General features: G+C 44.4%; 1 protein-coding gene across 3 annotated transcripts; it reads left to right on the top strand.

Moving 5' to 3' along the window:
• Positions 1-418: 418 nt before the first annotated feature.
• On the top strand, positions 419-20632 carry LOC135909772 (endothelin-converting enzyme homolog). 3 transcript variants are annotated; one of them, XM_065441837.1, is made up of 10 exons: positions 419-560; positions 1921-2269; positions 4979-6052; positions 9283-9615; positions 10801-10966; positions 11507-11614; positions 15270-15554; positions 17490-17935; positions 18633-18782; positions 19672-20630. In XM_065441837.1, exons 1-10 carry the CDS (start codon positions 493-495, stop codon positions 20044-20046), a joined length of 3354 nt encoding a protein of 1117 aa, XP_065297909.1. In that variant the 5' UTR covers positions 419-492; the 3' UTR covers positions 20047-20630. The 3 variants fall into 3 exon arrangements, with proteins under 3 accessions (XP_065297909.1, XP_065297908.1, XP_065297910.1); XM_065441836.1 differs by having other exon boundaries at positions 1918-2269; positions 19672-20629; XM_065441838.1 differs by lacking the exon at positions 11507-11614 and having other exon boundaries at positions 1918-2269; positions 19672-20632.
• The last annotated feature ends 1517 nt before the right edge of the window (positions 20633-22149 follow it).

Raw genomic sequence — 22149 nt, 5'->3', positions numbered from 1 at the left:
CACTTTATGCGCGCACCACTCGACAAATCTTCGGCAATCTGCACATATTGTATCGACGAGGGCAAGAGCCTTTGTTTTAAAACAACAACAACGTTGCGTTTCCACGCTCCTATATCTCAATACAAGAACGTTATATTACCATTCGTGACCTTGCAATTAATACAGAACGACTACCGTTGAGAACTTGTGAAAGTGCCCCTCACTTCTTCTTTTTGAATGTTAATATGCTTCTAATGTGCTTAAAATAATAATATGCTTGTAATGTTCACTTTTTTAAAATATGGAACTGCTAATTAGGCCTTAATATCTTTGTATGCTAAGGTTTCATTTAGTTTATAAAATATCATTCATAAAAAATTATTTTAAAACCGCCTTCTTCGCGCAGTGGGTGAATGCCATTGCTTCATATCGAGGACTAACCGCCATTTCGTTTAGAACCTAGAAACCACTGTACGAGAACCCGAACAGCCACATTAAAAAGGTCGCAGCGTAATGGATTTAAAAGGGCAGCAAAAACACACTGAAGATAAAGACGACACCAGGCAAAGGTTAACCGTTCGGTAAGTGTGCTGGTGAACCGCTGTCATAATGGTTCTTAATGACTACACTGAAATGTTCGTGACGTGTCGGAAGCGTGGTGCGTGACTGTGTTCTACGTGGAAGTGGGGTGCGTGGAAGTGGGGTGAAAATTGGAAGTAAGTAAAACGGCGATTACTCAACAGTGCCGTGACGGGACACATTTTACGCGAAAGTCACATATGGCAGAAGGACATCCCAGTTCTGGTCTCCGGCAGAGACGTATATGGCTAGAACGTCGGTTAGCATACTGTTAAGTCGTTTTGTAACGTCGTGTTGTAAGGTCGTGTCTAGATGATGAGCTGTGGCTACATCATGCTCAGCTGAGCATGAATGGTTGATGTCGTCAGTGAACTTAGACAAGAAGTAACGTCGGGGGTCCATGAGGAGCTGCCCTGGAGTGCTATGGACTAAGATATGTTGTGCAGGAGGAAATGCACGACATCTGTGGCGCAGCTGGTGGACAGGGCTCGCGTAATGAAGCAGACGGTCGCAACTATATTTTTAGGAAAAGCCGCATAGTTGGCATACAAACGCTGATTTATTTCTCCATTATTGCCTGTTGTTCGTCGCAAGTAATAAAAAAGGCATCAGAAATGCTAGATAAGAGAGAATAAGAGAGAGAGGAATGAAATGCAGCGACATATTGCGAGACACTGTTTCAACACTCGTCAGGCTCCAATATCTGATTGATTTCTTAGTTGTTGTTTTTGGGCTATCTAGTTCCCGTACAAAATCCGTTGAATTTCTTTTTGACGATCTAGGTGGTAACAGCTCGTCAGTGAACACAAATCCTTTTATTATTGTTAGTTTAGTAGAGTGAAGGGAATTCTGCCTCCGCATTGGAAAGATGGCGAACTATTTGAGGCGCCTGTGTAGCGCGCAGATTACCATTTTCTTTACGACAATAGTGCATTATAATAAATGAAGGTGTTAGAGCAACATTATTCTACTTGAAGCGTTGAAATCTATTAGATGTTTAAAACATGGACGATTTTCTGCCAAAGCGTATGTGCTCCGTTAGGTATCTTTGCGAAGTAAGTCACACCCACTTGATGAACAATTGTCGACTAAACCAAAGTGAAGCATGGATGTTATTCCATCGTACCTTGATGGATCACGCCTAACAGATGAACCATGTTTTGATTCTGAAAACACACTTTCTTGTTTTCTCAAACACACTTGACCAAAACAAGAGAGAAAGAGAGAGAGAAAGAGAGAGAGAGCGCGCTTGATACGCTAGGCGACTAAATATATGGGGTCTCAAAGTTCGGTGGGCACATTTATTATGGTCTAGAATTTGAAATTTCACTGCATCTCTTTGTTTCACTCCCTCACCAGCAGTCACGAAGCGGCAGCATCATCAATATCATCGGAGGCAAGTTCGTACGCAACAGACGAGGCGACTGAGGGTTCAACAGACCCGAGCGAAGCAGAGTCACATCAACGAAGTGACAGGCACACCGACGAGCCGAGCGAAACAGACTCGTCGGAAACGAGCTCGTACGACTCACATGGGGCGGCGGACGACCTTGGAGAACCACACGTGGTTGCTGTGGACGTTGAGGACAATGTCGAAGAGACAGCGTGGTGCGAGCCCTTTGGCAGTGCGGCCGTCGCAGCGCTGGCATTGGTCGCTGCCTTCCTTATAACAGTAGTGTTCATGACACTGAAAAGCCTCTACGGATACGACGTAAGTGTGCAACTCGTGTTAAGGAAATAGAAAAAGTTCGAAAGGGTTAGAGCTTTTTGTGTCAACATGTAAGCCTCGTTTGTAGCCTAAAGTGCTTGAAATGTTGAGTTTAACTTTGTTTCAGTCATCTCTTCAGGGATATTGCATAAGAAGCCGAAAGATTACCGTCATTTTGGCGCAGACTGCGTTTTCTTTTTGGCTTAATTGCAATATTTCAGATGTGGTGGTTGTATCCGGTTCTTTACGTGTTAGGAACTGAGGCAGTCGTTATCGTGCTACGTAGTTTGCTTGTGCAGAGTACGCTTAGCAAAACGCATTAAAAAAATTAATTTTCAGCATTCATGAGCTTCTGTAGGCCCTTCTCTGTAGGCACTTCCCAGCTAAATACGCGCAATTCTAGTCCGCACTTAGCAAATTTTACAATGTGAGTTAACTTCTCCACCAGCTGAGACGCCATCCAAATAAAGTTTTCAATTGTAGAACGTCCGCACAGTGCTAATAAACAGCGTGACAACGGGACAAGCAAATAAGCAAGACGAGACAGAGTGCCAGCGTTCTTTCTGTCTTGTCTTGTCTATTTTTTTGTCTCGTTCTTGCTCTGCAAATCATCAGTATGTAATCTAACTAGACCACCAGTATATTCTTCAAAATTAGGTTATCCACGCAGCTTAAGTCGCTCTCGTTGCGCGATAAAAATAGAAACATGCGCGATACCAGCAGCCGCAGTATTCCTCTAGAATAGCAGCTTGGGCTTGTTGGACTTCCATCCTGGTGTTAACAGCGCATAACGTAGACGGTACCCCAGGCGAGAAGACGACACCACAAGCGCTGTGGTTTTCTTAGTGCATACCAGCGAGCTAGTCTTCAAACCCTCTTAAGATACACAACATGTTATCGGCTAGTCTGAAACCACGCCGCTGTAGCTTAGTTGCTATATAAATCTACTGTAGCGCACTATGTGACGGCGTTGGTTGCCCGCCCGGGCTGCCACATTCTGCTGAGGCGGAGCGCCAGAACGTCGGTGTTTTTATATTTGGACATATGTTACGGAGCGGGGCGTGTGCGAAAAGTGAATACAGAGCCACCCCACTACAGGGTTGATTATATCTCTGTCTGGTTACTGAACTCCATCAGGGAACCAGTTATATTTATACAGAATTATTTCAGTCGGGTTTATGTTACTGAAATGTTTTAGATAGAACATCCTTCACAATACAGAGCTTCCCCCCTTCTCCTATCCTATGATGATATTAAGGCATTCCAGTCTCATCACTTGAAAAAGCACAGTAACTTGGGAGCAAGCGAGCGTGTTGAGGTGTTTAATTATGATTTGGTTTGGAGCTATTGATTTATGTTTTGAGGTCTTTGACTCCATTTTTGTGGCGTCACAGGAACGTCAAAACACCAGCCACCATCACAACTTTGCCGGACGCATTAGATAGGTAGACTTCAGATATATCTGTACATTTTTGCCTAAAATTGTACTTTGTAGAGCAGCAGAACGGCAACTAAAGAGACAAATAGATTAGAACCCCTATAGTCTGCGTTAAACCTCTTACCACATCATAAAAAGCCAACAAACAAAGACGCCAAGGGCAGCATGGGAGAAATTACTTGTACTTACTAATAGAATTAAAGAAATGAAAAAAAAATTCAGATGAGAATGGATGAAAAACAACTTGCCACAAGTTGGATAGGAACCGACGCCTTCGCATTACGCGTGCGACGCTCTTACAGATTAAACTCCCTAAGTAATTTTCCCTATGTTTTGCTTGATGTGTTTGTTTGTTGACTTCTTATGATATTACTAATAACAACCAGGCCTCTCTGTTCCTTGTCTTCTCATTCATTACATAACGAGGGTCTCGAATCCGGCAACATTGATGCCTTCAGGTAGCATGTGTAAGTTTATTGACCCGTTGCCTTCACCCAAAAAAATAACGTACTTGTGGCGCCTGGGGCGAGTGGTGGCACTGGCTAGCGCACCTAAGGTTAGTTTTGGTAGTAAAAACATACATACCCCAGAAAGTGGATGGGAAAACGGTGCCGCACAAGCTCTTTATTTTAATAGTTTGTACAAGTAATTTCCCTTATGTTGTCCGTGGTGTGTTTGTTTGTTCGTTTCTTTTGATGTGGCACATCAACTTAAAAAGCATGTGATGTATCTTGGCGTCACTCACATGTGTTCAGTTTGAGCTAATTGACTGTTTTTGGCTGCGGTTCTGAGCACTGAAGTTCGCAGCGTGAAGTAACTAACAGTAAACATCACATAAGCGCGAAGTTTACGAGAGGCCCCTTGCAGAACTAAAGACAATTCAATGTGTGTGCTCTAGCTGGTAGCAAGATGCAGGACGTTCATCATCCCACGCTTCTATCTTTCGCTTTAGAGTTTTACCTAGTCTCTACAATATAGCAGGTTACAACAATTACGTAAGGTTTCAACGTGTCGAGTCGGCGTGCGTGAGCACTAAAGTGCACCATTACCTTCCACAGATATGTTTTTCCGTACAAATCACTGGCATTTCGCATAAAGTGCCCCTACCCGTTGTCATAGGTTTCATGGTATAGGCGCTGCAAGCTAAGCTAAGGCGGCTTGTTATTTGTGTCCGACCAATGTAGCACAGTCGCTAAAGTTTCTAACATCAGAATAAGAGCAATGAAAATATCAGGCAGTAATACTTCACTTTCCTGGTCACATATTTGTTGCAGGTAGAGTTAACTGCGAACGATATTGACGAAGAGCCAACGTTGTCATTTTTGCGTCTGCCTGTGGAGGAACCGGCCATCATGGCTTTTAGTAAACTCGACGAACACGAAAGACCCCATCAAGTGACATCAACGCAAACGCTGGAAGCAACGAGAGCTTTATCATTGAACATGTCAATAGACATTGACAACAGGACAGTATTCTGGATTAAGAGAGTACAAATTGGCGGTGACGATCAGATACTGCCTATATACAGCGTTCCTACGACACGAAGAGCGCTAAGGATGCGAAGACTACGAAAATTGACCAAGCCTCCCATCATACGCCGAGAGATGCCGCGATGGAAACTATCAAAGGTGTCCTTCATTGAGCTTAAAGAATTCAAGAAACGTCGCCTGAACATAAAACTTGTCGTTAAGGAAAACACTACCGCTGTTGAGGGCTTTCGTCAGCCAAAATCGACTGAAGAAGTCAGTAATAGAGGCTCTTTACAAGCGCATAACGATCGCACTGCTCAAAAATTAGGTGGATTTGTCGGCTCACCAAATCCTTTCAACACAGAGTACAACTCTAAAAGCAAACGTTCACGACTTAGAATTGATTCAGTCCGCACTCACTCTAATCAAAAAAGAAACAAGGCTGTGCTATCTTCGGCAGCAGCGACTGCCGCATACTTGGCCTGGAAGAAGCCACCCTTGATGGTAAATGTGACCAATAGCTCTGTAAAGAGCATTCACGAAGGGGAATCAGCTCTACTTGCTGAAGTACACTCTGATGGCTTGCCCTACTCAAGCAAAGCAAACAGAGAGCCAATAGCAGATTCACTGAACCAATCACATCACGTGATGCAAACCAGTGCAACGTTTTCTCTGTACCAAAATGACACAAATGCGAAGCATGGAGCGAAACGGCATAGAAGTACAGCTGAAGCTACGCAGTGCAGCTCTCAAGAATGCCAAGTACCTCAAGAACTTATTGCGCGCATAGCTAATGCTGTTGAAACGGATCCGTGTGAAGACTTCCAGCAACACGTGTGTGGTGGGCAACAAGGACGGTCACGTGGGCTCTACACCCAGGTAAGGAATAGAGTGGTAGTTGTGACGGAAACCTTTACGTCTGCTCCATATTTCTCGTGTTGGTAAATATAGGCTATCTGTGCATGCCTCGCATGTGGGAGCAAAATTATCTGAAGATACAATCCTATCAACCGCTTTTAATGACTAACTAGGAAAATTTCTGTTTACGAATTTCTGCCAATCGTTTGTGGTTATGAAGGCCAGCTAATTTATTTACAAGAGACAAAAATGGAGGAAAACCACAGTGCCCTTTTACTCTTTGAAAAAGGATGACCATCGAAGCTGTGTATGTGGGCCCCTTAATGGCGAACTGCACCTCCACCGTGGGTCGGCCCGGTATTGCACTATTTTCGGGATTGGCCCACGTATGGAGAGAGCTTAACGCCTGCTTCACCTCCGTGGCTGCTTGGCCAGGTATTGCACGATTTGCGGGATCTCGCCCCGCATGGGTGAGTGTTCAACGCCTGCATCACCTCTGCCGCGGGTCAGCCCGGTATTGCAGTATTTTCGGGATCGGCCCACGTATGAGGAGTGCTTAACGCCTGCGTCACTTACACTGCAGGTCGGCCCGGTACTGCTATATTTTTGGGACAGGCCCCCGTATGGGAAGTGCTTAATGCCGGCTTCACCTCCGCCGCGGGTTGGCCCGGCATTGCACTGCCTTCGGGATCACCCCACGTATGGGGAGGGCTTAGCAGTTGCGTCACCTCCACCGCAGGTCGGCCCGGTATTGATCTATTTTCGGGATCGGCGCACGTATGTGGAGTGCTTAAACCCTGCTTCACCTCCGCCGCGGGTCGGCCCGGCATTGCACTATCTTGGGGATCGGCCCACGTATGGGGAGTTATGCGTCTACACACGGACATGGTGCTCGGCGAACTAGCCCTTAACAGGTTCGCTGTAAAACAAGCCGTTTGGTCAGTTTCGAACAGTGAGGCCACTATGGCAGTCAAACCTGACCGAAAAAGAACTGAAAACCGCCGCCTAATGCCACGCTCTAAGAAGTCTCGCATAGCGGCAAAATCAGATTGGTTGATGTTGCAGTATAAATTATTAGGAAGCTATCGTAAGCCTCGGTATATACTGTGCAGGAAATGTGTCGTATAGCAGCGCTAGCTTTTCTCCGAAATTTGCTTGCCCCTCATAATCTGACCAACGAAGTGGCCAAATTATGTTATGGAGAATGACTGAAAGGCCTACTGCACGAACCAAAATTTACCTCACAGCTTCAATTTTGCGCATACCAACCGTTTCCTTCCGATAGATGCGACGAACATGACGAGTGACAGGAGAGCATTGTTTTTCCCGTTTTATTCGTCGTACTTATGTAGAAAAATAGAATTAGGCAAGAAATTAATAGAAATTCTTGCACACATTTTCTGTATCGTGTATTTGCTTAATTCTGTAGTTGGCTACTACGTATTGACGACGCGAGGTCGAAATTTTTCGAACATGAAACAAATGATCAATTGAACTGTCTGTTAATGCGATGAAGTAAAAACACGTGCCCAATGAAGCGACGCTGTGGAAGTGTTGACTAAAAGAAAACTATCAAGACGTCGCGGAAATCGAGGTTATGGTAATGTGACGTCACTGACGTGTAGATCAGTGCAACGGTTGCAGCACACCTTGTTTGTCTTGTCAAAGCTCTCCACGACGAGCAAAGGAGAGAGAAGGCTAGAAGCGAAAGAAGTGACAGCAGAGCACCTGTGTCAAATGCGAAGTGAAGCATGAAAGAGGAATCAGTGATCGATATGGCATGCCCGCTTTTCAGACTACACGGTAATTGTGTGGCTTTCGACCACAGCACATGGCGCACCAGGCCGACTGACTTATGCGTGAGTGGTCTGGGATACGTTGTGACTAGCATCTCTCATTTTCGTGCCGCAAGAAGCGTACTCGTCTGTACAGCGTACGCAAGAAACCTGCGCTGCTTGTGGCGCGTGTTTTGAACTGGTCGGATTAAGGTGTATATAAACAACAATAATTTTATTAACAATCTACTGAAGTACTTGTGGCGCGTGCAGGACAGAGAAGGTACGAATGTGAAACACAGTAGAGAAGGCTAGAACGCTAGTTGCACGTTCGAGAAATTCTTGCACCATAGTGAATTTATGCGGCTGGCAGCTATTCAATAAAGCAAAAAAAAAAATTACCGACGATTACGTTACTTCCTAATGCGAAATTTGAGCGCAGCAAATAAGCTGTTTCACCTTTTCGATAGATTGGGGCAAAGAAATCGAGCAACACATGTATGCGCTATCACAGAATTTTTTTTTTTATTTTTCACACGTATTCCTTTAACAAAGACTCCATTAACAGTTCTTGACAGTCATGAAGGAAGCTTTGTGGTCGGAGAAATAGACTGATATATGTTCGACTTGGTACACCAATGCTTGATTCTCAAAGACGAGATCTATACAAGTGCCTCGCGAGGTTGTCACAGCCGTGGGACGCGTTACGAGCGAGAGGAACGGGATGTTCTCCCGCATAAGTGTTAGGAAATCGCTGTTTGTCTTTATGTCAACATTAAAGTCCCCCACTACTAACATCGGTGTGGATCGATGGACGGTTAATGCGAGTTGCAGGAAGTGCACGACGTCTTTCGTGAGTGCGGTAGCGGACTCACGAAAGCGGTATCAGTTGGTCGCTGCTAGCGCTGGGGGGATGAAAGGGGGGCGGAGCTGGTTATGAGGCCGACGACAACGCGAAACCCAGGAACGGACGCCAAAGAGCCATTTGTGTAGCCAGCCCTCCTCCACAGTCTCTCCTCCTCCCTTCCATCATCCTCCCTCGCCCGGAGAGCCGACAGCGCGCATGCGCGGCGGCGGAGCAGCGGCGCATGCGCGGCGGCGGAGCGCGGCGGCGGAGGCGAGCTGGTTACGAGGCCGACGCCGTCGACGACGACGCCGACGACGACGACGACGACGACGACGCGAAACCCAGGAACGGACGCCAAAGAGCTGCGCTCTAAAACACTTAAAAGTAAAATAAAAACCAAGGTAGCAAATATTTTGCATCAGTACAGCTACGGGTGGTTGACTGCACCCATATATAGAATTAAACACTATGTAAGGTATATATTTGAAAGGTACTCATATCTCCAAATCTAAGAAGCAAACCAAGGGTGTACGATTGCAAATTGAGTACTTATTCAAGGCACTGTGTAAGGTGGCTTAACTCTTAATCGACACAAGCCCTTCGACTGATTTTGTGTCACTGCCTCGCAGATGCGAAACGATGCAGTTAACTCACTCAAGGCGCGACTCGACTCCTCGTTGGTTCTGGAGACCAACCACACGGCGACGCAGAAGGCGGTCAGCCTGTTTCGAGCCTGCACGCGATTCCCCAAAGAGGGACTCGCCCTGGAGTTGCCCAGAATAAGGCGCTTCCTCGAGTCCATTGGAATGAATCTCACTGGCCGGCAGGAGCAGGGTGCTAAGGACACGATGGACAACCCGGTCTTGCCCATGCTTCGCCTTTCCCTTCAGTACGCGCTCCACACTTTCGTGGCCTTCCGCGTCGATGGTCTGAACGTCGTCAACGGCAAGAAGGTTATGCGCGTAAGAGACTGCACTCTTTCCACGTGCGCGAATGGGATTCGCCGAGACACTACACCAGAATTCGGGCGGTTTTCCTTTAAAAATGTGGAAAAGCAATTGGCGCCGTCACTATGCAGGGAGCGAAACATAAGCTATTCGTGACTCATAGGCGCGTAAATAAATTACAAAGCCAAATTCTTGGGTGTTGCGTGGCAAAACCTCAATGGATTATGAGGTACTTCGTAGTGGTGAGCCCCGAGCTTATTTTGACCCCCTAGGGTTTTTTGACCTACACCTAATGCACAGTGCACAATACATTTTTTTTTCTATTTCGCCCACCATCAAACCGCAGCTGTCGCAGCCTGTATTCGATCCCACGTCCTTGGGCTTACCAGCAAAGCTAAAGCCACTACGTCACCAGGACCGGCACGTTAATAAAAAAACTAGCAGACAAAGTCCACTCATATCTAAGAATGAGAACAGAATCATAGTAGCAAGGGCTGTGATGAACGACTAGAAATATATCCTGAACAAAAAAAAAATATGTGTAGTAGACTTCGAAACCTGTTTGTCATACACTAACAGTAATTGATTCTGGTAGTTATGAATAATACATTGTGTGTGTGTCATAAGGGCTGGATGTGTCAAACAATGTGTTCTTCACGAACGCAATAACTTTTAACAAGTTACGTTAACACGTTGTTAATGAGGACAACAAAATGGAGCTAGCAAGACCATTCCGCTGGCTGGTGGTCAATATTTGAGAGCCCTTCGTTTCTCTCGCCTTCTTTTATTACTTTCGTTTCTATTAGGTACTTCTCTTCATTAAACTAGTGCTGCTCGTATTTAATGCAGCATATTTTTAACTAATTTCTATGCGCTAACTGGCTTTGCCACGTAGCTATATGTCTAAAATATGGTAGGAAAGTTCACTATTACAGCAACAGACAACGGCAAGTGTATGTTGCTACTACATATCAATCGATTTTCTTACCCTGACATACAGACCTCATTACCAAAAAGAAATAGTAATACCCGTACGCGCCAGATGAACAATATGCAGACGGCCATTCTTTGAGCACGGAGAAATGCACGAAGGCTACCTTGATGTTTATGAGAGGTGTCTGCAGTTTTCAGTCATGCCTATGTAAAAGCTAATTTTATTTATATTATTTCCTCCACCGTATTCTTTGTACACTATCACAGGTTGTCGTCAGCAGGACCGACCACGATTGGCTGAAAGAGAGGGCGACGCTCAGCGAACGAGATAAAAAGGACTTCTACGCCGGCGTCTTGCTAGTCTACGAAGCCAAACCATTGCGACCTGAGATCGTGATGCTCATCCCAGATATCGCAAACTTTGAATCTGAAGGTACCAATTCAGCGTTTAATAGATGGATTTACATTAGCCACCTCGATACTATACCACGGTTAGTCAAGATGGCGCTTTAGAATAAGGAGAGCACTAAAATCAAGTCTCCAAAGATCTCCTTTGGATGCCAGACGTCTTGCTGCCGAAAAAATTGTCTTCATTGATTATGCAGCATGTCAAAGCAGGCTTCATTTTATCGGTTTTTCTACAGTAACCAAATACGGTCCAGAATTCATCTAAGGCATGCACAATTTTATAGACGCTAGTCATAATGCTTGGGTAAGGTCCCTGTAGAACAGCTCTCGGCAGTTCGCACAATTTATTATAACATAGAAAAGTCAGCATACGTTCAAGCCCCACTAAACTTTTCCAGTTATTTTACAGAACTAGACTAACCAGTCAATGTGGCCCTTCGCAATATTTATTTTGTCAGACAATGAAGGCGAAGTATGTACGCCTTGATAAACAATGCCTATGCATGACTCCACGCAAATGGGAAAGGCGATGAGCTGTCCGCAACCTAACGAAATATTTTAACAGCTTTCAGGAAATTAAAACACCAAAAGCGACTAACCAGCATGTACACGGAAAGGTCACTCGTTCGCCTGGAACACTTGGCTAACTATGCTCACTGGTATGGACAAGCGGGTGAGTTAGCGAGCTGCGGGTCAAAACTATCAAGTTCTAGCGTACTTCTCGACCAACTAACAACGCACTACCTTTGCTGCGCTTTCGAGGGCCTTGGGTTTTCTACTCTCAGCTAACTCATCCATTGGAAGGCTGCAGTGTTATAACAAGCGTGAGCACAACACATTGTTTATGTGTTATTCCAAAGTATTTTCATACCTACACTCTTAAGCACACTTGACACCCTTTGGGTAGTATCTTGCCACACAACAATAATCTTCATTTGTCTTGTTCGCATTTCCTTTCTTTAGCTGCGAGCCCGGTACTTCCAAGTCACGAAGGGCATGCGCGTTATCAGCATGACAAAGCGTTCTAGACAGGAAAGTACCGAGCGCAGCGTTTTCAAGAAAGGAAGTGCAGGCAAAACAGATGACGATTGTTGCGTATCAAATATACACCCCAAAGGGTGTGCCTTTGTTTGCGCTCTAAAAAGCTTACACCATTTAGGGTGTATATCTGCCACACAACAATAATCGTCATCTGCCTTGCTTGCGTTTCCTTTCGTTTCCTTACAGTCGGCAATGCTTTGTCATGCTGATAACGGGCATGCCGTTCGTGGCTTGGAATACCGGGCTCGCCGCGTTAAAGAAAAGAAATGCGGACAAGACAGATGGCAATTATACACTCTTAAGCAAAATTACACCCTTTTGCCACACAACAACAATCGTAATCTGTCTTGTCCGCATTTCCTTTCCTTACCGCGGCGAGCCCGGTACTTTCCAGTAACGAACGGCATGCGCGTTATCAGCATGACATAGCATTCCCCAGAGGAAAATAGCGTGCGTGGTGTTTTCAAGATAGGAAGCGCAAGCAAGGCAGGTGACGATTATCGTTGTGTGGGAGAGATACACCCCAAAGCGTGTAACTTTGCGTAAGAGTGTAAGTGTAAGAGCGTAGTTGTGTGGCAAAAGGGTGTAATTTTGCTTAAGAGTATACACTCAAAAAAAGTTTGCACCCTTTGGGGTGTATATCTGCCGCACAACGATAATCGTCATCTGCTTTGATGCGTTTCCTTTCTTTAACGCTGCGAGCCCGGTACTTCCCAGTAACGAACGGCATTCGCGTGATAACGCGCATGCCGTTCATTAGCATGACATAGCATCCTGAACACGAAAGTAGCGGGCGCGGCGTTTTCAAAAGAGGAAACGCATCAAGGCAGATGACGTATATTGTTGTGTGGCAGATATACACCCCGAAGAGTGCAAACTTTTTTATTGTGTAGAATCTGCAACACTCTTAAAAAACGTATATCTTTTGGGGCTTATCTTGTTCCGCAACAATAATTGTCATCTGTCTTGCCCGCATTTCCTTGCGAGTTCTTACGCTGCGAGCCTGGTACTTCCAAGTAACGAACAGCTTGCGCGTTACCAGCGTGACACAGCCTTCTCGACAGGAAAGTTCCGAGCCCAGAGTTTTCAAGAAAGGAAACGCAAGCAAGGCCGATGACAATTATTGTTATGGGACAAGATAAGCCCGAAAGCGTGCTAACTTTTAAAGAGCGACGGACAAATTGGGCGCACTCGTCACTTGTTTCGTAGAATCTCTTGCCGTGTCCTGATTATCGTATTTAACTAGAAGCTCAAAATATGCATCGCTCTCAGCACTGCAGGATATGGCGCAGTTACTTGAAGAATATAAATTTCAGCAAGGCTTCTAAGAAAGCTAGTTAATATTCCATGACGAGTACAGTTGATGTGCAAAAGAATTAGGAGGACGACAGGAAAGACGCGAACTAGTTCTTTACTTCCAACTACATTTTATTGAACTAAACGGTATAATTAGTCCCACTCATTGTTTTTCATAGTTTTATTGTGTATCATGTGCAGATAATAATTCAGTTTTCCTAAAGAAAATTTAGTTTATGATAGCGCTTGTTCAGATCTGCCTTGTCCGCGTCTTTATTTCGCGGTTCAACTTTATGCTTGTTAAGGAACAAACTCAAGGCCTGAACCAATTTTGCACAGGGATGCTCTAGAGGGAAAACATGGCGGGAAAAGTGGCAACCATGAGGACACCTCCATGTTGGTACTTCTAATATTTGTAATGCTAAAAATAAAACAAGATGGAAAAGCAAGGATTTACACGTAGCACGTACGTATGTATAATGTGTAAAGTTCATTTCGTATACTTTTGAGAATGTTCCTACGGCTACTTATAAAATTCCTACGTAGAAGTTACGGTGCGTCAAAGGGTGCGTTTGAAGGTGCCAGAACTAGATGGCACCACCATAAGAAGGAGGCTTGGGATCGCGTTGATTATACGTCCCTTCTGAACCGCATCTCGTTGTCCGTGCCTGTGCGCCGGTCTAGAGTAGCAACATGGTCGCTACCAATTTCAAAACATAGATGCTATGGGAAGCTTTGCCTCTTGAGTTGGTTATAATAACTTTGCTATTTTGTGCAATATTTACGAGGAGTATAAGGAGTTGAAGCAGTGAAGAGCAGCCGTCTTCTTAAACATCTATGCTTTAAAGGAAGTGTTAGCTCGCATTTCTCCTTTACTGTGAAATAATTATATGCGACATTACGTGAAAATTCGTCGGCGTAGTCGGCGGTACCGAAATATGGTACCAAAAATGGCTGATGGCACTAAGAATAAAAACGCGTCATGAAATGCTTGGACTATCGTTGAATTCCGCTAGGAGGTTACTGTCGACAAAGTAAATTAATGCTTCGACAATAAAATTTGGTGAATTTCGCCCTTGGGGGGGATCAAGCTTGAGCGTCCGGGGTGCGAGACGAGCACGTTTGGCCGACGCTACGCTGGCTCCATGGTTCTGGCAGAACGGGACAAAAGAAGACACACGGGGAAACACAGAGCGCTGTGTGTGTCCCTGTGTGTCTTGTTTTGTCCCGTCTTTTAATCACGCTGCCGTGCACCCCTTGAAGAAGCATTACCGACAAACCCGCATTGCAACTCTCGTGGCAGACTAAAGGTGTGCCTAGTGCCTGCGTGGTGGACACGCGACGGCACAGCCAATGAGAAGGAAGGGGCACCACGTCACGATCGTGTGTATAACATAGGACAAGAAAACAAGACGGAAAAGCAAGCATTTACATGAAGCACGTACGCATGTACAATGTGTAAAGTTCATTCCGTATACTTTTGAGAAAGATCCTATGGCTATTTATAAAATGGCTATTTATATGGCTATTTATTTATGTATGGCTATTTATTCATGGTGTTCCGAGGTCCAGAAATGGTACAATGCTTTCGCAGTCCCACACCTAAGCAGTATTAAGCGTCATTGCCGATTTTATTTTTTTTACGAAGTAGCTATAAAAATTCACCTCGAACAACATTAGTTGCTATTTATTGTTCAGGTGACTGTTCATTTAGAGCAAAAAAAGAGCTATTATTTTGTTCCCTAGCTTAACGAGTTTACGAATTGTCGATTGAAATGGATGCTCAAACCAAGGTACTAAAATGACCGCACTTACAGTCATCAACGATGGCAAATAGTGACAGTATTTTTGCCATGTTATCTATATGCTTGAACACACAGCAAACATGTCCGGCAGCTTCGTGGTACTTTCTCTCAGCCTCATGACGTTGGATTCGTATGTACTGAACATAACGTGCTTGATGTGCCCTTGCTCATTTTTTTTTCATGCAGATGAATGGCACGCCCAACTTCAACAACTTTCGTTGCTGGCTTATGGATCGAATGACACTGCGCACGCCTCTTCTGCTGCCCTCGAACTGCTCAAGCTGATAACTGAGCCCGAGTCATGGCCGAAAGGCCGTCAGTTGATGTGTTGGAGCCTCATCCGCCAACTGGTCAGTTTTGGTAGGAACCCGCTACTGGCTCTGCTGCCTGAGAGTGACTTGAAGAGCCATTGCATCCAGAAAGTTTCTGAAGTCATGGAACCAGCAATCCAGGGACTTATCCTTTTCAAACGTACGTCTGAATGTTTCTTTCATTCTCTTATGTAGCTGGAATTATCCTACCGATCATTATTCGACAATCAGATGAAAGTATATGATGTTCCCAGGTGAAAACACCAGCCATGTAAAAAAAAAGGTAGAAAACGTGTACTCAAACGGACGATCTGTCGTTTTTAAGCTGACCGTTATAAGCAGCGCGTTCCAGCCGATATGCTCAAGCATATCGGCTGGAACGGTATTGTGTGCCAAAACCACGATTTCATTATGAGACACGCCATATAGTGAGACTCCAGATTATTTTTTACCACCTGGAGAGCTCTAACGTGCACCAAATGCATGGTACATGGGCGTTTTTGCAAATCACCCTTATGGAAATGCGGCCGCTGAGGCCAGGATTCGATCCCGAGCCCTCGGACTTAGCAGTGCAACGTACGCCATAGCCACTACGTCACCACGGCGGGTACACGCATGCGAAAACATATAGGATCACAAAAAAATGAAAAAAAAAACTCAAAAAAGATACTAAAGAAGTCCTGACACTATAGCCAATTCTCCCGAAATTGTACCCTGAAAAACTAATAATTAATTGGTGCTCCCAGAAGATGTCGCTTTTCGGTCAGAGTAATTCTGAACGTCCGTACCACAATGGTCGACCTTGCACCACAGGGTGCTGTATGCTGACGAAGATACGGTGCTGCGATTTTATATTCTTTGCTGTCCCTTAAGGAGTAGCGCTTACCAGGTTTTAGAGAATATCCAAATATCAGACCATCTCAGTGAGACGGAAGTCTCGCTAACAGGCCGTGTCTCGCATGTCCGGCTTGAAAATGGTCGTTGCTGCAGACAGCACGCGTTGTTTAGGCGCCTTCTGTTCGCAGGCAAGTCTATTAGCGTTTCCCTGGACCGACCAGGGTTATCTTTGTATCACTGGAGTTCTCCGAGTGTTCTTTAGAAATAACCAAAGGCTTTTTTGAACACCACATGCAATTCTATGAAAACACCTTTGTGCACTCTCATCATTATAAGCGGGAACACCTTCGCAGTTATGTTGTCGCTTTGTTGCAGTAGTAGATTGATTTTAGTAGGTTCTCCAATCTTATTTCGTGCAGTTCTATTATTAAAAAACAAATAGCCCAAGAAGAAGCACAGCGAAAGAAGAAAACTAATGTGGTGGTAGTGACTGTTTTCTCAGGACGAAAATCCTTGTTTAGAGAAGCCTGCTTTCCTTATTACCTTCGTTTCAGAGGCGATAACATTTAGTTATCTATATTCGTACCCATGTAGGTAGCAGAGAATTCTACCATAGCAGCTAGCAATCCTGCATTTACCATAGCTGATGTCCCGTCGAACATAAACAGGCACTGAAATTATCACACTGGCGTGGCATTGAGAGTGGCCTGCACTAATGCCCAATGTTGCACCAACCTTGAATGGATTTTCGTGATATTAACGGCTTGGCGCTACCCGAAATGTACATTTGTAACTTACGTTGCACAAAGAGTAGTCCTGGCCAAAACAGGTTACACGTGGTTAAAACTAAAATGGATACCCAAATGTAGCTAAAAGAGCATTCAGCGCGAAATAAATACGAAGACGCACTTAGAAACATGTTTGAAAGACGGCATTTGTCTCGTAACGAGTTTCATCTTTCTTTGTATTCATTTCGTCCTCATTCTTCTTAATAGGTATAAATTAAATAGGCTAGCGAGGAGCATTTTAACACTCAGGATAGGCACATCAGGCACCTTAGCCTCCATGAGAACCACGGGCAACGCTGGTTATGCAGCTTCGAGAAGGAGGAAGAGAGAGCACAGTCGAAACAAGGCTTGGCTGCCACCTGCAGCATTAAATATGTCGATTACAGCAGTCACCACATCTTTGTATGTTTGTGTATCTTTATCTATGTTCGTTTGTTTGTTTGTTTTCAACGACGCTTTTTCGAATGCAGAATTCACGTCAGAAGTACGGGAGCAAGTGGAGGCGGTAGCCACCGTTGTCCTCGAGACGTTCACGAAGCATTTGAAGGACCACGGCAATACCTCCTGGCACCTACACGACTCTGTTCGGCTGGAAGCGCTGCACAGGCTAGCCACGCTGAAGCTAGACGTTGGTTTTCCGGATCACATTCGTGAGGAATCAGATTTGGAAGCAATATACAGCTCATTCCCAGAAGCCAAGGGAACCTTCTGGGACGCTTGGATTCGCTATTCAAATATTGTGCAAAAGCTGAAGCTAGAGCGGGTCAGTCAACCGAACGTGAACTTCGAGGCTGCGGGCATGACAGCTGCCTACTCTCCCTGTCTCAACAAGATTGTCATCCCCGCTGGCGTTGGCCGACCTCCCTTACTGATAAGCAAAGGCCCTGCAGCGTACCACTATGCAACACTCGGAATGGTTGGTGCCTTCAATAATTTACGAGTTACTTTCTTTGACTGCTGTGGGGCAACCTGCTTCGGTAACTTAGTAGCTAGGTATTGATGGAGTCAAGAGTGATCCGACAATCTGCTGCGACAGGCGCATTCCAGTGAAGACAGAATTCAAGAACAGTAGTACATTTCTGAAGCACCCTATCGTGTCACGTTCCAGAAACATTGACGCTGTACTACAAATACAAGTCTACATACCTAGAATGAAAGTTACCGTGCTGTAGACAGTCTGCAGGCAGGTGTGAACTTTTATTGACAGTATGAAAAAACGACCTCTTTCACTGAATGTTTCTACAGCTATTGCTTATAAGAGCTATCAAAGGTGTGTGTACATGTCCGATATTACTATCTTTGCCTTTACTTCGCTCCGCAATGGCGTTTCTTATTGTCAATACCTACGATAGGCGAATGTGTACATCCACCAAGCATGATCTTGATACATCTACTATTTACTTTTTTGTTGTAGCTTTGAGAATTGTAGATGGATATTCTAAATAAAACTAACGACCCTGGTTTATTACAGAATGGTTAACATAGGTTAAAGTGTATACAAAAATTATGTGTCACATCTCACGCCAGATTGCATTGAGGGTAAATGTTTTTGTTTTCTCAGGGTAGAATTATTTCTTATTAACCTAACTCGTCTTGTCATGATATGAGCGCAGATCATCTCTCATGCATTGTTTCGTGGTGACTGCGTTCGGGAGGCGAGAGGCATTGATTCCATGGCAACCGACTGTAAAAACTGGTGGACAGCCGCAGCGCAGTATTATTACTTGCAAGGAACTCGATGCCCTTCGACTGAGCCTCCATCGGTAAGATTTAATGTTAACGACTTTCAATTTCCTGACCCTCAGACGCTTTTCACCGCCTTGAACAACATTATCTTGTGTGTGGCGTCTTTGCCAAATTTTCGAAGCCAAGGCGTGCGTGACCGCTTCTCTTCTGGGTGCATTTATTGGAACCTCTGTAGAACACTAGTTAAGTAGAAGCCCAAGAGATTCAGAGAGGAACTGCTTTCCTCGTTCGTCAGCTTCGTGACGCCCGGAGTTTCATACACGTGCCAGTACAAGCTCTTGCAACAGATTTCGACCCTCAGTAGTTGTCCGTGACACTTTTTGCATAGACTGTGTGCATGAAGCCACAAAACAAAAATGCAGCGGCCACGTGGCTTCATCTGGCCGAGAAAACTTTGTACGCGGTTCTGGAATGTAGAATTACGGTTGAAGCACAGGTCTTGAGCGCAATATTCACAAAAGTTGCTTTTACTTTACCGCTATGGATATTACAGTTGATTTATTTTTCTTCAGTTCGAGGAGAAGTGCCTAGAGAGCTAGTAATTCGAGAGAGCCTATTCTTTGCGTCAAGGTCTTTGTTCTGTGATGTTTTTTAGCTTTCCCAGCTACCTCCTAAGGACGAAAGAGAAACAGATAAAAGGCAGAGAAGTTAGCCCGAAGACTGAGCCCAGTTGGCTAGGTTACATTTCGATGCTGCAAGACGTGAAGCGCCCCACAGAATGTCAACATTGCACCGAGAACATTTATGATGGACAGCAAACACCTGGGATCGCTGTGAGTTCGATTGGAGAGCCGTCATCTATGACTGAATCCTTGATGCCAACATTAACTAAACATTATGCCTCTCATAATGATTTTTTATCTTTTGCACAGACTAACTACAAAGTCCTACTTTTTTTTCTTTCAGCTTGCTGAGGACTACGAATACATTCCCTCCTTAAATGTGGAACCAGAGCTCTTGCACGCGCTAGCGGCGACATCCGCAGCCTACGAAGCCTTCCGCTCACTTCCGGAGCCGCAGATGAATCACGTGTTCCCTACGCTCAACTATACGGCAGAACAAGTCTTCTTTGTGGTGAACTGTGCTTTACAATGTTGCGACGGCGAAACTTACCGTTCCTATGCTTCATACGATGACCATTCATTTTGCGAAGATGGCGTTTCTTCCTGTCACTTATCGTCGGGGTGCAACAGCGTCGCCAAGCGGCTTCCAGAGTTTTCCGCTGCCTTTCGCTGTCCAGCAGGATCCAAGATGAACCCCCGGGACAGGTGTGCGATGTGAACAGAAACGTTCGCTTTGTGAACGTTTTGAAAAATGCCAAGGACAGAATGGCTGGGGAGGGGACGCAGTTATATGGTATATGTGAATGCTTTGTGTTCTCATTCTTATTACCATCCTTCAAAACGCAATTCATTTGCATTAGTTGGTATTCCGCATTACGTAGTGACGCCAGCAGCTGCCTAGCTGCTTGTAAAGAGCCATCGCCACCTTAGTAGCACTGCATTAAAGTTTAATACGCATCTTCATTCAGCCGTCCAGAGGGTGTTCTTAGGTATCATTGTGATAAGACGTACGCGTCTAACACTAAGCTTGTTTCCGAACGTGAACCAAAAAAATAATCACACGAAATTCATGCGTAACATAGGAAGGCCATTTGCTGTTCTTATTTGGCTTTTCCTTGTCTAAAAATATTAGCAATAATTTTTACACAAATGTATTTTGGACGATTTGTGCCGAACTTTGTATTTCGCGCTTCCTGGTAGGTGCTGGCACACGAGCTAAGAATGCGCCACCTGATATTTCATGTGTGATTCTTAGAATAAACAAGTCAACAACAACAAGTCAAGTTTCTTCCTGTTCACGCCTAACTCTCTTTATATTGGCCTTTCTACATAGTCACATCACATATGGCATTACCTCGTTCCAAAATACATATAACTGCCACTTTTTATCCATACAGCACATTCAAAACCAGGCCATTCGTATTATTACCAAGAGTGCTTGTACTCTAATGCTTCTCCGGTTCATCAGGCTAACTAAATTCTTCCTATATCTGGTTTGTTCGAATTTCATTTCCTTATCACTATATATAAATTACATAACAAAGGGCTTGCGTTTCAATTCATAGTCTCTAGATTGCTCACAAATACTAATAGCACTAGGTTTGCCCATAATAACAACATTCTATTACCTAAATGCAACACGAACTATGGCAAAATGACATCCTCCTTCTCGGCGATTAAATTGTGGAATTGCTTACCCCATGACCTCATCAACATCTTTTCATGCATTCAAATACGAACTTACAAATTTAATTTTGTGTAACTAGTTTTCCTGAATAATTTACGTTGTATATAAAGTGTGTACTTCACTTGTTAAATAGGTTTGTACAGCTAGGTTGATAATGTGCGAATTTTTTTAATTTTACATGTATGACTCCTTATATAAAAATCGAATGCATTCCTTTCCACTATTTCCTTCACTTTTTATTTACTTGTAGATTGCATAATTTTACACTCCTGCATCAATTAATCATTTTGTACCAATCTTCTTGTTAATGGAGGGTGCCGCTGCTGTCGTTCGACTTTGGGACCCTGGCCCGTATACTACGAACCAACTATGCATCTTGAATGAACAACAAATTGAAACTTAAACTAAACATTGGTGCCCTTTGAGAAGACTCCTTCGGCGAATAAATATTTCTTAGTGGAAACCCCCATTCTTTACTTCAGATAATAGGGTTACGAAAAGCAAGCTAACGTCTTATTGGCGCAACCACCAATCAGAAGCTTGCGCACTGCCAGACTTTGCATGTAGAACCGAAAGAATTAACCTTAGAAACCTTAAAAAGCGCACGCACTATAGTGAAGTTGCAAACGCACACAGGTGAAATGCAGTTTGTGCCTCAACAGTAGGCGCTTGAAAGGTGATATTCCATTTCATATCAAGAGCAAGAAATGTAGCTGGGCCGACCATGTAATGCCTAAGGCAGATAACCATCGATTTATTAGATTTAACAGACTCGGTGCCGAGGAAAGGGAAGCGCAGTCGAGGACGAGAGAGAATTAGGTAGTGTGATGAAATTAGGAAATGTGCTGGCATGAAATGGCGCTACCTGGTGAAAAACAGAAGTAACTGTAAATAGCTTGGAAAGGCCTTCTTCCTGCAGCGTAGATAAAATAGGCGGATAATTATTCACGCAGCAACAATCCCACCTTGCAGCGCTTGTCTCTTTGCTTGCGGACTTGCCATAAGAAGCCTTTTCCACTGCTGGAAGGCTGAAGTTGAACGTTGTGTGGAGAAAGATGCGTTTATGAAACATGTTCTAAGACTAAATGTCACGTAAGCTTAACCTACCGTGGCATCTTTTTGTTCATGTCTTTA

Source organism: Dermacentor albipictus, chromosome 4 (genome assembly GCF_038994185.2).
Source record: "Dermacentor albipictus isolate Rhodes 1998 colony chromosome 4, USDA_Dalb.pri_finalv2, whole genome shotgun sequence".
NCBI classification, from domain to species: domain Eukaryota; kingdom Metazoa; phylum Arthropoda; class Arachnida; order Ixodida; family Ixodidae; genus Dermacentor; species Dermacentor albipictus.
This window is presented reverse-complemented; position numbering and strand designations above follow the sequence as displayed.

Bases quoted from the DNA above. Each gene is read 5' to 3' on its own strand.
- LOC135909772 (XM_065441836.1), top strand. From the start codon at position 493: ATGGATTTAAAAGGGCAGCAAAAACACACTGAAGATAAAGACGACACC. The intron at 561-1,917 runs GTAAGTGTGCTG...CTCCCTCACCAG, and splicing joins AGGCAAAGGTTAACCGTTCG to CAGTCACGAAGCGGCAGCAT. The intron at 15,555-17,489 runs GTACGTCTGAAT...TTTCGAATGCAG, and splicing joins GGGACTTATCCTTTTCAAAC to AATTCACGTCAGAAGTACGG.